The 16,814-nt window shown below is 41.9% G+C and overlaps 2 protein-coding genes across 2 annotated transcripts; one reads left to right on the top strand and one right to left on the bottom strand.

Moving 5' to 3' along the window:
• Positions 1–1,436: 1,436 nt before the first annotated feature.
• LOC128752274 (oocyte zinc finger protein XlCOF6.1-like) lies at positions 1,437–7,925 on the top strand. Its single transcript, XM_053853336.1, has 2 exons — positions 1,437–1,695; positions 4,336–7,925. Exons 1-2 carry the CDS (start codon positions 1,650–1,652, stop codon positions 5,475–5,477), a joined length of 1,188 nt encoding a protein of 395 aa, XP_053709311.1. The 5' UTR covers positions 1,437–1,649; the 3' UTR covers positions 5,478–7,925.
• A 3,032-nt stretch (positions 7,926–10,957) lies between these two features.
• LOC128752266 (gastrula zinc finger protein XlCGF57.1-like) lies at positions 10,958–16,784 on the bottom strand. The gene is made up of 3 exons (XM_053853324.1): positions 16,393–16,784; positions 12,793–12,891; positions 10,958–12,481 (listed from the first exon to the last, which is right to left on the bottom strand). Exons 1-3 carry the CDS (start codon positions 16,409–16,411, stop codon positions 11,226–11,228), a joined length of 1,374 nt encoding a protein of 457 aa, XP_053709299.1. The 5' UTR covers positions 16,412–16,784; the 3' UTR covers positions 10,958–11,225.
• Positions 16,785–16,814: the final 30 nt, after the last annotated feature.

Here is a 16,814-nt window from a genome sequence, read left to right as displayed (position 1 = left end):
AATACCAGAGCCCGTAAGTGGCACAGAGGTCTGGCAACAGCAGTTGTATTTTGGGAGTTAAAATTAAATCTGGTATTTGGAAGCATATTGTGAGGCAGTTACAAGTGTCATAATGGATTCTGTTCATTTTGTTTACAATACAATGTTTTTGCTTTGTAGAATTACTAATTATCAACAGATATTTTTTATCTCGAGATAAAAATTGGATAAAAAAAAATACAGTCATGCAAGTCACATCCAAAAAATAAACACATGCATGTCACTTCCCGGGCTCCGTAGCTATCTGCTTCACATGCTTGTTTTTGTTGAGTGATTTGTCGGGGCCACCGTAGAAAAAACAAGCCCTTCCCTCTCCGCCATTTTCTTTTCTCAGGACATGCGTCACTGCCAGTGTCACTGCCCTATTTGCTTCTTCATCCCGTTTTGCTTCCAGGGCTCAGTTTTATGACGTCATTTCCTGTCCGCATGCGCACATTGGTATTTCAAGACGTAATTTCCTGTCCACATGCGCACATGGGTGTAGCTGCTTGACACACAAATTAGAATAAAATTAGCAACGTCATTACGCCACGCCTCACTACACACTCGTATTTCATCAAGAGAAGCAGAATTTGAATTACTAAAGTACTACGCCGACGCATTAACTGTATTTTAACCTTATTTTATATATATCACTACATTTGACTTGTATTCAACAATTCGGATATTTTAACAAGATTTTGTTTTGTTTGATGAATCGTCCAAAGGAAACTTTTGTGATGGTCACCTTGTTTATTTGTTCATCTTATAGCCTGTTAGTCCTTCTTCTTGTTTATTTCTTTTTCTCTATCGACACCTAGTGGTCATTTTACAAACATCACTGATTGTCACAGATTTCAGATGAAATAATTGGATCTTTCTGTGCAATTTGCATGCAGTTTTCTATCTTGCCTACGAGGTCTCAGTGGTTAATTTGGTTTATTGCAACCAAATAAACAACAGGACAAACGTCTTTTTCATTGAATCACAACTTTTCTGAGGATTACATTTTATTAACAAAACATGAAAACACACCAACATTATTTATAAATGACTAAACTTATTTTATATACAAAACATCGTAGGCAAGATAGAAAACTGCGTGCAAATTGCACAGAAAGATCCAATTATTTTATCTGAAATTGTTGAATACAGGTCAAATGTGATATATATAAAATAAGGTTAAAATACAGTTAATGCGTCGGCGTAGTAGTAATTCAAATTCTGCTTCTCTTGATGAAATACGAGTGTGTAGTGAGGCGTGGCGCAATGACGTTGCTAATTTGATTCTAATTTATGTGCCAAGCAGCTACACCCATGTGCGCATGTGGACAGGAAATTACGTCTTGAAATTCCAATGTGCGCATGCGGCCAGGAAATGACGTCATAAAACTGAGCCCTGGAAGCAAAACGGGATGAAGAAGCAAATAGGGCAGTGACACCGACCGCATCTGGCAGTGACACCGTGGAATAGTGACACAGCCTCGCGGTCTTTTGTTCTCCTCTGGTGGATGAAGATGTGCAGAGTTTGAAAGATTCCTTCAAGATTCCTTTCAGCCTTCTAATCGGCTGATATCCGCTGCTGACGATCATTTACTGCTGAGTTTTCACGACAAATTCATAAGTTATTTATGAGAGACGGAAAGAAAGTACTGGAGATGGAGACCGAGAGACCAGGTACACACACACACACACACACACACACACTAAGGTAAAATATAAGGCGTAGATCGTTTTTTTTGTCCGCCATAAACTTAACCAGTAAAAAACTGGAGTCAAGCAATCCGACTCGTCCGCGATCACAATCAAGCCATCCGCAGCAAAAAAAAAATCAATGCGCGTTTAGACGGAGCATTACGTCACCTGTGAGCTGTCGTGGAAGAAACGTCCACTAGACCGCATGTGGAAGTTACTGGAAGGAAAGCTTTTTGGTGCTTTCTGCTTATGAAAACGTAACCCATGTGCACCTTTATTTCTTTGTTTTTATTGTACATTTCATGTAAATACGGATTTTAGGAGTGGTGAAGTACCCTGAAATTTGACCTCCAAATACTAAAAGGTTTATTAACCTCTGTCAGAACCAAGATCATATCCTGACAGAAGAAGGTAGTGTCTATCACATAAACGGTCTAAACAGGGACACACACACGACGACTGTCTGGTTGCTTTTGTCCAGATTTTGCTTCTTCCCGACCACGAATGTTAAACTCCCGATTAACCCTCGTTTCCGACTTGAACTATGACATAAAAGGACCAAGCGCCGCGAAGGAAGCAAAGGAGTTGTTCTCAGATTTATGGCAATAAAAAAGAGATCCCTCCTAGCTGCTGCCACACTTGCCACATTCGTCCCTTAACACGTCCGGGTGGCGCATTTAGTTCCGTGAGGAACAAAATGTGATCCTGAAATGTAGTTATGTTTGTTTCTGGATTATTCTGGATCAAACGAAAATGGACACTTACAGTTGAATTTTGGCAAGAATGTAAACAAACTGAATCATACTGTACATTAACAACAGCCAAACATTTTAAACTCCTTTAAAAATAATTTGAACAAGTTGTTTAAGACTATTTGGTCTTCGATGTCTACTCATTCCAGTTACACAGTTCATCGACATCAAGACGATCACGTGGTTCTAATGTAATAGGCAGTGATTTCACATTTGAAGCATTTTGATAATTTTTCGTGAGATCCTTTGTGGAAGTCACTGATTATAAAACTTCTCTACTCCAGCGCTCTTTCTGCAGTCCAGGGTTCAGTGATACAAGGAACATATTTGGTTTATTCACCACATCTCAACTTGTTTTTACTTTTAAACTTATTTCAACTTTGGTCCGACTCAAGTTACTCGAATGGAGTCCCCCAACTCTGATGACATCATCATCATCATCATCATCATAGACAATGCTGTGCTCACTCAGTTCAGGAAGCTGAACCTTTGGGAGGCTGCAGGTCCGGACAGAGTTTCCCCTGCCATCCTGAAGCATTGTGCTGCTGAGCTGGCTCCGGTGTTCAAGGACTTCTTCAATTCATCCTTGGTGTCCTGTCATGTTCCTGTCTGTTTTAAATCCTCCTCTATTATTCCTGTCCCCAAGAAACCCAGGATCACGGGACTGAATGACTACAGACCGGTGCCACTGACGGCTGTGGTCATGAAGTCCTTTGAACACCTGGTTCTATCCCACCTAAAATCCATCACTGCTCCCCTCGTGGACTCAATGCAGTTTGCTGACAGAGCCAACAGATCTGAGGACGATGCAGTGAACCAGGCCCCTTCATTTCATTCTGCAGCATCTGGACTGCCCAGGAACCTATGCCAGGATCCTGTTTGTGGACTTCAGCTCTGTCTTTAACACAATTCTACCAGCTCTGCTTGAAGACAAGCTTCGCCAGCTCATGTGCCTGACTCCCTCTGCAGATGGATTCCTGACCAGCCAGAGTCAGCGTGTGCGGCTGGGGAAGACTGTCTCCGACACTAGGACCCTCAACATCGGGTCTCCTCAGGGCTGTGTTCTCTCTCCATGGCTCTTCTCTCTGTACACTAACTGCTGCACCTCCAGCCACGAGTCCGTGAAGCTGATCAAGTTTGCGGATGACACCACCATCATCGGGCTCATCTCAGATGGACATGAGTCGGCTTACAGGAGGGAGTTGGAGCGGCTGGTGTCCTGGTGCAGCCACAACAACCTGGAGCTCAACACCCAGAAGACAGTGGAGATGGTCATAGACTTCAGGAGAGTCACAGTTTCTCTGTCCCCTCTCATGTTGGCTGGTTCACCCATTCCTATTGTAGAGTCCTTCTGCTTCCTGGGAAACACCATCACTGAGGACCTCAAATGGGAGCCAACCGTTAGGTCCCTCATCAGGAAGGCCCAGCAGAGAATGTTCTTCTATAGGCAGTTATGAAAACTATGACTATGACCAGCCTTTATTTTATTTTTTCTTATTTTATTTTATTGATAACATTTTATTCCAAGTGGGTCTTTGCTACTTTGACTGCATCTTAGTTCAGACAAGTTTCAGGCCCTATTTCATCCAGGATTTCCTCATATCATCATCACTTTTGTTCCTCAGCTTGCTTTACAAACGATGATGAAAACATTCGTGAAAGCAATGGTTGTGGCTGTTTGCTGGCTTCGGTTGCTCTTTAAAAGCCCATGGAACAAGTGGGAACAGGACATTTTAATTGTCATGAACCAGCAGATGATTGCTCTGACTATAGGTGCACCTCACTATGATGAAATGTAGTGTGCTACTTAGCTCAAAATATTGATTCTAAATGGTCTCTCTAATCATGTGCTCTAATTTGCTTAATACAGGAGCAGGTGGAGATGACGCTCGTGGAACAGAACCAGCTGGGATCTTGCATACTTCTCTCCACTCTGATCCCCTGAGGTCACAGTCTTCTGAATCTGACCCTGATGACTGGAGAGAGACCGCTAACACTCAGCTAGATTCCAACTCTGTTGAGAATCCAAAGGTTCTCGTCAAAGAGGAGACGGATGATGCTGATCGCAAATCTCTGATCTGCTCTCGATGTGGGAGGAAATGCCTCACAAAGGCTGGACTGACTAAACACATGAAATGCTGCCTTGGACCTTTGACTTGTTCTCTTTGTGGACACCATTTAGAAACGACAAAGCTACTGACAAACCACATGAGAATCCATTCTGTAGAGAAACCCTTCATCTGCTCCCAGTGTGGAAAATGTTTTTCTCAGAAAGGTGGCCTGAAGTTTCATATGAGAGGTCACACTGGAGAAAAACCTTTTGTCTGCTCCCAGTGTGGAAAATGTTTTTCATCGAAAGGTAGTCTTAAGATTCACATGAGCCTTCACACTGCAGAAAAACCCTTCATTTGCTCTCAGTGTGGGACTGGTTTTAAGACCAAACAATACCTAGTTGTACACATGAGACGGCACACTGGAGAAAAACCTTTCATTTGCTCTCAGTGTGGGAGTTGTTTTGCACAACAACATAACCTAACTGTGCACATGAGGCGTCACACTGGAGAAAAACCTTTTATCTGCTCACAGTGTGGAAAATGTTTTTTACAGAAAGGTGGCCTGAAGTTTCATATGAGAATTCACACTGGCGAAAAGCCTTTCATCTGCTCCCAGTGTGGAAAATGTTTTTCCCAGAAATGTAGCCTACTGGATCACATGAGAGTTCACACTGGGGAAAAACCTTATATCTGCTCCCATTGTGGCAAATGTTTCTCTCACAAAGCTTGCCTGAGGAGGCACATGCGAATACATACTGGAGAAAAACCTTTCTACTGCTCTCAGTGTGGGAAATATTTTTCAGATAACAGTCGCCTAAAGAGGCACATGAGAAGTCACACTGGAGAAAAACCTTTCATCTGCTCCAAGTGTGACAAAAGTTTTACTCAGAAAGCTCACCTAAAGCAACACATGAGACTTCATGTTGCTTCTGCCCCCTGTGTGGGAAAAGAGAAGTGACCTGAATAAATTTATGAAAATCCACTCTGGAGAAAAACCTTGCTCAACTGCTCTTTGGGTGGTCTTTTTTTTTTTTCTCACTAAAAGGAGTCTAAATACACAAGTGACACAGATAGCGTTGCATCTTCTGTCACTTAAAAGAATGCCATGCTAGCTAAAGAATCATATGGCTATGTCAGGTGAGGTAAATTGTATTACAAATGCATTCTCACTCCCAGCATGTCAAAAAAACCTTTATCAAGTGAATTTCCGTATCCAATTGTGGTGTGGAGGTCGACCAGCTGCATTGCATTTTCACAAATTAGATGCCCAATTGCTGCACATTTGCTCCTTCCCCTCTGAAACTTGATTCTTTCACAGGTGAGTAAAGTAAATGGTCCATTGAGGCGCTATATACACCAAGTGTCTGCAAGAGGAATGTTGTTGCTTGTGATTGTCACCTCTCTGCACATTTGGCTTCACTAAAATGCCTGTGTGTCAATATGCTATGTGGATGGCTGACTTCTCTTACCACAATCGGTGCAAAAGTCCTCTTGAAAGCAGTTGAAAGCAGCAGATGATTTTCCTCTCCCTTCAATCCTGTACTATGTTCTGTGATTATTTCACTAATATATTTCGGTGTACCTGCTCGGTCGGTCTCCAGCAGGATTCTCTTTCTGCTTGGTTCCCTTGTGTTGACGTGTTGTCCGGCCAGCAAGTTATACACTTTTCAGGGCGTAGAGCCAGGAGCAGAAAGAACCATAACAGTAGTGGGATGCAGCTTCAGTTTATTCCAGATCAGCATCAGCATAACATCGTCTCAGCACCGCTTCACATGGTTTGCATCAAGTTATTCAAAGCACAGACACATGAAACAGAGACTGGATGGAGGGCGTTCCTCGTACCAGATACACATTATCACACACACACATGTCCATATTTAGTGTTGTGGGCTGTGAACAGTGGAAAGGAGGCAGCTGTAGTGTATTTGGAAAGTTGGCTGAACATTCTGTTTGCACAAAAGTGAATGTTGTGCCCGAGTAGATATCTGTCCAACCTTCCGTTGGTGCTGGGAAATAAGTGATCATTTAAGTAACTGTTGCACACGTCCCGATGAGACATATTCCTCCCTTTGTGAGGCCCACACACCAAAACTTTGCAAGCGATCCCATTTTTATTTTACTGTGAATAATGTTGCAGAGCAGTGAGAGTATATTGAGTATAAGTATATGACAATGTTTACTGAGAGATTATATAACTGGAGTTTGAAGTTGAGTTATTAATAAAAATGCTCAGTGTGTTTAATGTTGTTTTCATTCATAAGAATCTCCACTGCACGCATTGTTAGCACCCGTCGCAGGAAAATGTCAGTGAGTTCCCTTGTACTCTTAATTGCTGACATGATGAGGGCTGAACCAAGTTGAAGTTGAAGTAAAACCCCAATCGCAAACATTGATCACAAACCAACGAAAAATGTAACAAATGATTACGCAGTGATATAACAAGGAAAACAACCATAATGAAAAACACAACAATGTTGGCAGACAAATGGTATTCCTTTTTTTCTTCTCTGGAGGTCTGGGTCTTTTCTTTTGCTGTTGTTATTGAGCATTTTTTCCAATGACTGTAGATATAAAAAATAATAATCAATGTGAACATTATTGATTATATGTGAATAAATGAGGTGTGCACACAAGGGGATGTAGCTCAGTGGTAGAGTGCATGCTTTGCATGCCTGGTTTCCTATTGAGGGATATCTCTGCCATCAGAAAACAAAAACAAAAAATTTTGAATTCAAAGAACAAAATTGAATTCGAAAAACCAAAAAATTCAGAAGAATGATGTTTTGATGCCCGGTTATTAAGGTTTGAATGCAAAAAAAAAAATAGAAGTATGACATTGTATTTAAAAAAGTTTTCAGAATTAATAGTTAGTAATATGAAGAGGTTTTTTGGGGGGTTTCAAATTGTATTTACGAATTAAAACGCTTTTTTTCAGATTTGAAACTTTTTTACAATTACGAATCCTTTTTTTTTTTTATGAGTTCAAAACTGATGGCACAAAAATGGGGACGTGCTCTGTGGGCGGAGCCGAATCAAGACTGACAGCTCTCTGAACCGCGGTTTGAGGTGTGATGTTTACAGGAAACACGGATATTGTGATGCTGTAAAGACAGTTAAGTTATAGTCTGACCTGTTTCCTAACACCAATGGAATGATGAACTGTGGTTGGACTTGGTCTCCTTAGGAAGGAAACAGGGACATCTATCATTTGTAACGTCCCAGCCAAGCGTCCTGGACTCGGGAAATCATACAACACTTTCAGTGATCGGACATTCTAGTGTGGTCATGTGTTTGTGTGTAATGTTGTGTATTGGATTCGAGGGGAGCCCTCGGTCCAGTCTATATTTAATGTCTCTATACTTTGACTTCTTTGATGCTGACCATTGACAACTAGATGCTGATGCTGATCTGGAATAAACTAAGTCTTGCATCCCACGTCCTCTGTGGTTTTTCCGGTTCTGCTGCTCCCCGCCCTGAGATCAATGGAATCTGCTGGCCAGACAACACTGGGAGGGGAACAAATGAACTGCTCCTACTGTACAGACCGATGAACATCTGAACAGAGTAAAGTTATGTTTTCAGTTGGTGACGCCCACTCGTTCAACAACGGTCACTTCCCATCTGCAACAAAAGACCCTCGATCAGCCCAGCGACACCCCAAAGTTGCCACCTCTACCTGGACACAGCGATTCCATCCCTGCCAACGCGTCCCACTTGAGAGCCAGGACAACTCTTTCTGAAAGCTGCTCGCCGCCTCCAATGTCTCCAGTCCAGCCTGTGCATTGACTCATCTCATTCCTCATCGATTCATCTCATCATTCCTCCTTTATCCTTCCATCCATCGCCACAAAGTAAGACACTGTTTGTCACTGTGCACAGATTGGTGTGGAGGGACTTATGTCTGTCACCGCGATACCGATGGGATCATCTCCATTTCATCTCATATTCTTTCCTTTCTATCTGTTTTGCTTTTCTTTAATAAACGCAATAAAATTATCTTGGTCGTATTTGCGTTACTTTGGAATCTAACAGCCTCTGATCAATGAAGGACATTCAATCACGACAATTATGTAGTGACTTCAGCTAATAAGATTGGCTACCTTATTTTAGGAATGAATTTGCTTTGTGATGCCCCAAATTTCGAGGTGATACTATTTTCATAATATCCACGTCACAGACACCAGCGTCCATGATACAGTATTTCCTATTTTTGCCTCACTTAATCTTTATTATATTTCTTTCTTACCATTTGTTCCCTTTGCCTCTGCAAGCTGCAACCCCGTCACTTCTTTTCCTTACTGATGTTCTCTGCAAACATTCAAGCCATCTTCATTTTTTTCTCAGATCTGGTTTTCGTAAGCTACAAGCACAAGTTTCATTTTGTAGGATGAGATCCAGTGTTCTCAGTCCGCAGAGCTTTGCACTGATCAAGATTGGTGCTGGGATCAATGATCACTTTAAACGGAGACAACTGGATAGAAACATTTTTTACAGCACTTCAAACTGTTTTAGGTTCAGGTTCCATGTAGCATTGTGATCTCATCTTCCCTTTTCTGCCAGTGGAAGTAGCAGGTGGTTGTTCAAAATGCAAATCAGGAGCACACGCTGCTGTCTTTGCACTTCTGTTTGTGAATATCTTCTTCTTGTCAACATACTAGCAATTCTAAGCTGCATTCTTGTTGAGTACAGTCTGCCGATCTTCTGTGATTTCACTATTAGGAGTGACTTCCTAATATGCTGCCACCTGAAACACTGGGGCCATCCACACGCGACCCTTCGCCCCATCACCTTTCCTTCTGCTCCAAACTCTCCGACAAATGTCTCTCTGCCCCTGAAACTCCTGTCCCCTTCTTTAACATCCCCGACTCTTTATTCAACCACTTTTTGTGCTTCTCTTTTCTCTTCTTATCAACACCTGCCAAAACCTGTGCCTCAATTTCCACATACAAATCCCCCCATCTCTAACTCTTGTGACTATACCTGTTATTCATGTAAAATACATACATCCGACCACGCTTCCTCTAAATTACTGAACAACAAACTCATTTCTATTTCCCCAATTTATTTATTTAAATTTTCTTTCTTTCTGAATTGCAAAAACATAGGCCCCAGACCTCGTGTTTGCCCTGAGTCCCAAACTCAAATCAGAGTTCTCTTAATGTGAAATCCCTGATTTCACGATGGGTGTCTTCAACTCCTCTGTCCTCCTCAGGGTCACCAAATTGCAAGAAAATACAGTTTCAGTGTCTATTCCATGTGACCGTTGACTCTACTGAGAGTGACTTAAAATCAAGTGAGTTAAAATCAAAAAGAGTTTATCCCTTACAGAGCTCTGGGCCAACAATTAAGCCTGACTTAGCCTTGGCTCAAGTGGTGTAGTGAGACAAAGACTATCTGGCCATGACCCTTTCTTATACGCTTTCAGTTTTTTTTAAGGCACAGTCTCCGGTGATTGGTCCTGGTCTGTTGAAGTCCTGGTTGCCATGGGTCAAAGTCCTAATGTTGTGGCGACTCCACTTGGTCTGGAGCGACGTTGGCGAGTCCTCCCTAAAGTTGTCTATTTGTCTCCTACTGGTGGTCGCTGTAAAACAGACGACCTGATCCATTCTTCTGATTGGCTTGCTTCTGTCGGCTTACTGGCTCATCTGGTCTCTGCCTGACTCCTTGGTCCATCATTAATCCTCCTCCTCCATAGATGATCCCCAAATGTTCCTTCCTTAACCTTTATACCAGATGCTTCCTGCCAATCATGACTCACTCTTTCACCTCACACATTCTTCCATACATACAGGGTCATATTGAGGTTCCCTTCCCCAATATAAGAGCCTCTATTAGATTCAATCTCTTATTGGGTACAGTATTATAAAGCAGTTTATTCAATATACCAAGATACTTTTACTCATATAAAATATTATTTATTATCTTGACTGGTACGTGCAGCAAGTTTGGCCGCAGAAACTCTCCCAATGTTGGCAGCCGGCTCCCAGAGCCGAGCCAAGTACAAAATGGCGACTACTCTTACCTGCTCCACTAAGAAATCCAAGGTGGCAGACGTTCACCAAAGAGCTAGCTTGCTTGGCTTTCTTCATCATCCTCAGAAGGGACGACCTTTGGTGTAGCTAGTTGCAGACTCCATCGCTTCCACAAAACACCCGATGGCAATAACAAAATCAGGCGCAGTGAAAATGGGGGACGAGTAGCAGCAAGCATGGGGTTTAATAGTAGAGGTGGAGCCTACCAAGGTGGAGAGTTACAGTATTCATCCAATTCTCAGCCGTGAGGCGGGGCATCAGAGTGGAGGTAACCAATAGCGAAGCCTGTCAGAGGGTAAAACATGTATGGCATAGAAGTGCTTGTTGGAGATGTTAATTTCTTTCTACGAGAACTGAAATCTGGAAGAAAGAACAAATTACAAAGAACAACTAGTCCTACAGGTTATATAGTACTTGTTTAATTGACTTTTGAAGGAGTGTTTGGGGATGAAGATGAGATGAACACACACAACACATAGAAATCACTGGCATCCATTGCTGATATAACTTATGAGATTGGGCAACTAAAAAATATTTTCATTGTTTCATTGTTTGGTGTTAATTCACATGGTTTAAAAAACTGAGCAGATGAAAGTATGAATTCTCATGTGACTAATCAGGCAATATTAATGTGAAAAGCATTTTCCACACTGGGAGCAGATGAACGGGTTTTCTCAAGAGTGAATTCTCATGTGACTTTTCAGATGATATTTCCGTGAAAAACATTTTCCACACTGGGAGCAGATAAAAGGCTTTTCTCCAGAGTGAATTCTCATGTGACTATTCAGGGGAGATTTCTGCGAAAAACATTTTCCACACTGGGAGCATATGAAAGGCTTTTCTCCAGTGTGAATTCTCATGTGACCAATGAGGGTATCTTTTAGTGAAAAGCATTTTCCACACTGGGAGCAGATGAAAGGCTTTTCTCCAGTGTGAACTCTCATGTGACTATTTAGGTGAAATTCACGTGAAAAACATTTTCGACACTGGGAGCAGATGAAAGGCTTTTCTCCAGAGTGAGTTCTCATGTGACCAATGAGGCCATCTTTGTGTGAAAAACATTTTCCACATTGTGAGCAGATGAAAGGCTTTTCTCCAGTGTGTATTCTCATATGACTTTTCAGTTGAGATTTCTGTGAAAAACATTTGGCACACTGGGAACAGATGAAAGGCTTTTCTCCAGTGTGAATTCTCATGTGAATATTCAGTTGAGATTTCTGTGAAAAACATTTTCCACACTGGGAGCAGATGAAAGGCTTTTCTCTAGTGTGAATTCGCATATGACTTTTCAGGTTATCTTTTCGTGAAAAACTTTTACCACACTGGGAACAGATGAAAGGCTTTTCTCCAGTGTGAATTCTCATGTGACTATTCAGGTGACATTCATCTGAAAAACATTTTCCACACTGGGTGCAGATGAAAGGCTTTTCTCCAGTGTGATTTCTCATGTGACTTTTCAGATGATATTTCTGTGAAAATCGATTTCCACACTGGGAGCAGATGAAAGGCTTTTCTCCAGTGTGAATATTCATGTGACGTTTCAGATTATATTTCAGTGAAAAACACTTTCCACACAGGGAGCAGGTGAAAGGCTTTTCTTCAGTGTGGATTTTCATGTGCTTCCTCAGAATCCATCTCTTTTCAAAACGTTTCCCATAAAGAAAACAAGCGGAAGGTCCACCGCAGGATTTCCTGTCTTCAGTCAGTCCAGCCTTTGTGAGGCATTTCTCTCCACTTCCGGAGCAGATCAGTGATTTGTGATCAGCATCTGTCTCCTCTCTGACATCAACGTGTGGCTCCTCAACAGAGTTGAAATCTGACTGAAAGTCACTGGTTTCTCTCCAGTCTTCACTGTCATCAGTGTCTGAGCCAGAAGACAATGACATCTGGTGGTCAGGATGGAGAGGTGCATCCAAGTCGCCAGCTGGTTCTGTTTCAAGTAAATTAAAGTACATGATTAGAGAGATTATTTAGAATCAATGTTGGAGCCAAAATATATATTTTCTTTTTGATTTATTGCTGTTATGTAATTCATTGGGCTGCTCCTGACCCACCTGCCCTATATGTGTAGAGTTAATGGGGTCAGCATGTGCTTTTACTGGAATGCAGTCATATGTTCCACAGCTATTCGCAGGGTATTTTCTCACTTTTCTGCTGCTATCTGTCTTTTTCCTTCATTCCAGTGTGAATATTCCTCTTCAGAATCAAGGAAATGAGAACATTTCTGAACAACATTCATACCTGATGTAACACGTGTGTATCCAATGTCGTCCCTCCCTTTTGTTTCTTCATCTGAGGTTCCAGCATTGTTCTGTGTTTGGCCTCTCCTGTTTCCTGGTCCTGTGAACATAGAGGTGATAGTCCATATTCCCAGCTGTTTGTCACATAATGATGTATGTGTATATGTGAATACGTGTTGCAGACCCCCATATGTACAGATGTTAGTTTGTTGTGTTAACTTCAATTTAAGAACTGAATCAATGAAGACCCTTGCCGTCCTGCCTCCTTGGAAGCCTGATATTACATGGTGTCAGAAGACAAAGTAAAGAAGAATGGCGCAGTTTCAACCACCACCACATCTGAGTCTGCAGGGCAATCTCGCTGATAACTGGAGAAGCTGGATTCAACACTTCGATCTGTTCTGCACAGCCAGTGGATTCGTGGAAAAGCCAGAGAAGGTGCAGTGTGCGACTTTTTTACATGTTGTAGGAGAATTAGAGGACGACGAGACTGATAAAATCGACGTATTGAAATGAAAGCTTCAAGAACACTGTGAGCCACGAAAAAACTTACCGTACATCAGACATATGTTTTTCACAAGGTCACAGAAACCGTCAGAGACAATAGATGCATATGTCACGGATTTGAAAAACAAAGCTAAAGACTGCAAATTTGGTCAGCTTCACGATTCCCTCGTCAGGGACAGAGTTGTGTGTGGAATAACCAATGATCAAGTCAGAGGCAGACTGTTGAGAGAGGCACATCTGACTCTGGAGAAAGCAGTGAGCATTTGTCGAGCTAGTGAAATAACGTCGAGCCAAGTCAAAGCACTCACGGAAGAATCAGAAGTTAGCAAAGTTAAAAAAAATCAGAATAAAAACAAACGTCCATGGAAAAGCTGCCAGCCAAAAGAATGCAGAATGCAACAGATGTGGATATGTGCATGAAAGAGACAAGTGTCCAGCGATGGGTCAAGTTTGCAAATTATGTTGAACAGGAAATCATTTTGCAAAAAATGTGCCTTGAATCGACAGAGTGGGAGGAAAATCCACATAGTCGAAACCAATCAACAAGAAGACATGTTCGTGGGTACCGTTCAAGTGTATAAAGAAAACCACATCAAAGTCATGGACACTGAAGAGGCAAATAAAGAAAGATGGACAGAAAACTTGATCATAAATAACACGTGTGTGAAATTCAAACTGGATACTGGAGCTGACTCCAACACTATGTCGATGAAAACATATGAATCTTTGAATCTAAAAGGACTCAAGGCAACTAACAGCAAACAGGTGACTTTCTCTGGACAAAGAACAACACTGCTGGTCATGTGAATACAAAAGAAAGAAGCACAGTATTGAGTTTGAGATAACTAAAGAGAGTGTACCAGCCATCGTGGGTGCTTCTACCTGCCAGAAGCTTGGCATGATAAAGAAGATTCATGAACTTGGAAGAGAGAGTATCTGTCTCGAGGATTATGAAGACCTTTTGAAGGTTTGGACTGCTTAGCTGGCAAGTACCATATTAAATATTATAAAGCTGAACAGAGACAAATGCATCATCAGAACCACAGATATCAAATACATTGGACATGTCCTCAGTGCTGAAACCGGATGAAGAGAAAGTGAGAGCCGTTACAGAGCTTCCTCCACCACAGTGCAAGACTGAACTGCAGAGCTTCATGGGAATGGTTCAGTATCTGGCCAAGTTTATTCCCAAATTGTCTGATGTCAGTGGCCCTTTAAGGCTGCTGCTAGAGGGAGATATAGAATGGCACTGGGAAGATGCTCAGCAGAAAAGTTGTGAGAAACTTAAGCTGCTTGTCACCAATGCACCGACACTGAAGTTTTTAGATGTGAGCCAACGGGTGACGTTGTCTGTGGATGCCAGTGCAGAAGGAATTGGGGCCGTGTTGCAGCAGCAAGAACAACCTGTGGCATATGGCTCTTGAGTAGTTCCTTTTCAAATAGAAAAAGAACTACTTGCAATTGTGTATGGTTGTGAAAGTTTCCATCAATATGTTTATGGCAAAGAAGTCGTGGTGGAGCAGCAGTGTTTTTTTTTTAAAAACATTATATGAGCACCAATGAGACTCCAGAGAATGTGGCTGAGACTCCAGAGATACAGTCTGGAGGTCACCTACAGGCCAGAAAAGAAAAGTTCCACACCATATTGGACATTCAGGGATGAAATGACTCACTCAGATGGATTTATGTTCAAAGGAGCTAAACTTATTGTTCCAAATCAGCTGAGATAAGAAATGCTGAAAAAAATACACCAGTCACACTTGGAATAGTGAAGTGCAAAGAAAGGGCCAGAGTTGTTTTGTTTTGGCCAAGCATGGGACGTCAAATAGAGGAGTTGGTCTCCAAGTGAGCTACCTGTAATGAAAACAGAAAGTGGAACTCAAGAGAACCACTGACTTCACATCCTATACCACAAAGACCTTTTCCATTGTGAAGGTTCTGACTTTCTACGATGTGTAGATTCTTTCTCAAAATTCCCTGAAGTCATGAAGTTAACTAACACAATGACAATGAAAGTGTTGTTGTAGCCTTATAGTCATTATTTACGAGACACAGTATTCCAGACTGTGTTGTTTCAGACAATGGACCCCAATATTCATGCACTGAGTTCAAGTGCTTTGCAGAACATTGGGAATTTAGGCATGTTACTTCCAGCCCTGGTCATCCTCAGTCAAATGGTCAAGCAGAAAGAATGGTGCAGACCATCAAGAACTTAGGGAGACCATTACATTGCTTCGCTGGAGTTTCGAAACACACCTTTGAAAGGAATAGGACTGTCTCCAGCACAACTGGAGCACAGACAACAAAAGCAGAAATTTTACTTTGATAGACAAACAAAGACGCTTCCAGGACAACAAGGTGGTGAGAAGGTCCGACTACTCAAGGGTGACACATGGCAGCCCGCTGTAGAACTACAACAACACGAACAGCCAAAATATTTTCTTGGTCTAACACCTGACATCAGTACCTACAGGAGAAAGTAAAAAGTTTCTGAGAAGAACGTTAGAGAAAGTTTTACCTAGAGAGGTTTACCAAGATGTTGGTGGGAATTTGGCGTCAAGAGTTTCAGAAAAGTGAGTCAGTCACAAAGTAGCAAGCTCACTGAAGTCACAGCAGAAAACTGTCCAGTGCCTGAAGCACTGAGATGTACGAGATCTGGAAGACAAACTAGACGACCTGCTAGGTACAGAGAATGAATATCATATAGATAGTTCTCCAAGTTGATAGAGTTCATTGAAAAAAAAAAGCGTATGTTATTACTGAGAATATATTTTATGTGTAGTGTTGGAAAACATTTTCATGGAACTGGTCCTTCAAGAAAGAAAAAAATGTCTGCACTCAAAAAGAGGGGGATGTGACGTCATGACGAATGTGTATATGTGAATACGTGTTGACGTTCGAGGAGCAGACGCCCGGATGTATGGATGTTCGTCTTGTGTTAACTTTCATTAAAGAACTGAATCAAAGAAAACGTTCGTCGCCCTGCCTCCTTGGAAGCACGATATTACATTCTACACCCCTTTATTTTTCCCTTGTCCCTACAGTCATGTACCGTGTTCCACTATGATGTCGCTATTATACAGTATCAGTGTACCTGCTCTCTCGGTCTCCATCTCCAGTAGGATCCTCTTCCGTTCCGTCTGTCGTTTACAGCCGATGAAGATGTGAAACCTCGGCAGCAGATGATCGTCGACACCAACTAACAGCCGCTGCTTGAAGCTTTCAAGCTCCGCAGTCCGGACACCTTCATTCTCCAGAGGAGAGCAAAAGAACACGAAGCTGCTTCTGTGTTCTGAGAGACGAAAATAATTTACGTCTTCCAATGAGCTGGGAAAAAAATCTCACATTTAAAAACAAATCGTACATAACAAAATGGGGGAAACTCTTCTCCACAAAGTTATCTCTCTGTATAAAAGACTCTCAGTTCGAATATGAATTTCACTCTTCACAACTAGCAGCTTGTACGTCCGGAAGTAGCTGCAGCTCTTCTTCTCCACAGGGGTCAGAGGTAAGAAG

This window comes from Synchiropus splendidus, chromosome 1 (genome assembly GCF_027744825.2).
Source record: "Synchiropus splendidus isolate RoL2022-P1 chromosome 1, RoL_Sspl_1.0, whole genome shotgun sequence".
In the NCBI taxonomy this organism is placed as follows: Eukaryota; Metazoa; Chordata; class Actinopteri; order Syngnathiformes; family Callionymidae; genus Synchiropus; species Synchiropus splendidus.
Note: the sequence above shows the minus strand (reverse complement) of the source record. Positions and strands in the feature narration are given on the sequence as shown.

Bases quoted from the DNA above. Each gene is read 5' to 3' on its own strand.
- LOC128752274 (XM_053853336.1), top strand. From the start codon at position 1,650: ATGAGAGACGGAAAGAAAGTACTGGAGATGGAGACCGAGAGACCAG. The intron at 1,696-4,335 runs GTACACACACAC...TGCTTAATACAG, and splicing joins GATGGAGACCGAGAGACCAG to GAGCAGGTGGAGATGACGCT.
- LOC128752266 (XM_053853324.1), bottom strand. The intron at 12,482-12,792 runs GTATGAATGTTG...TACTTGAAACAG, and splicing joins ATACACACGTGTTACATCAG to AACCAGCTGGCGACTTGGAT.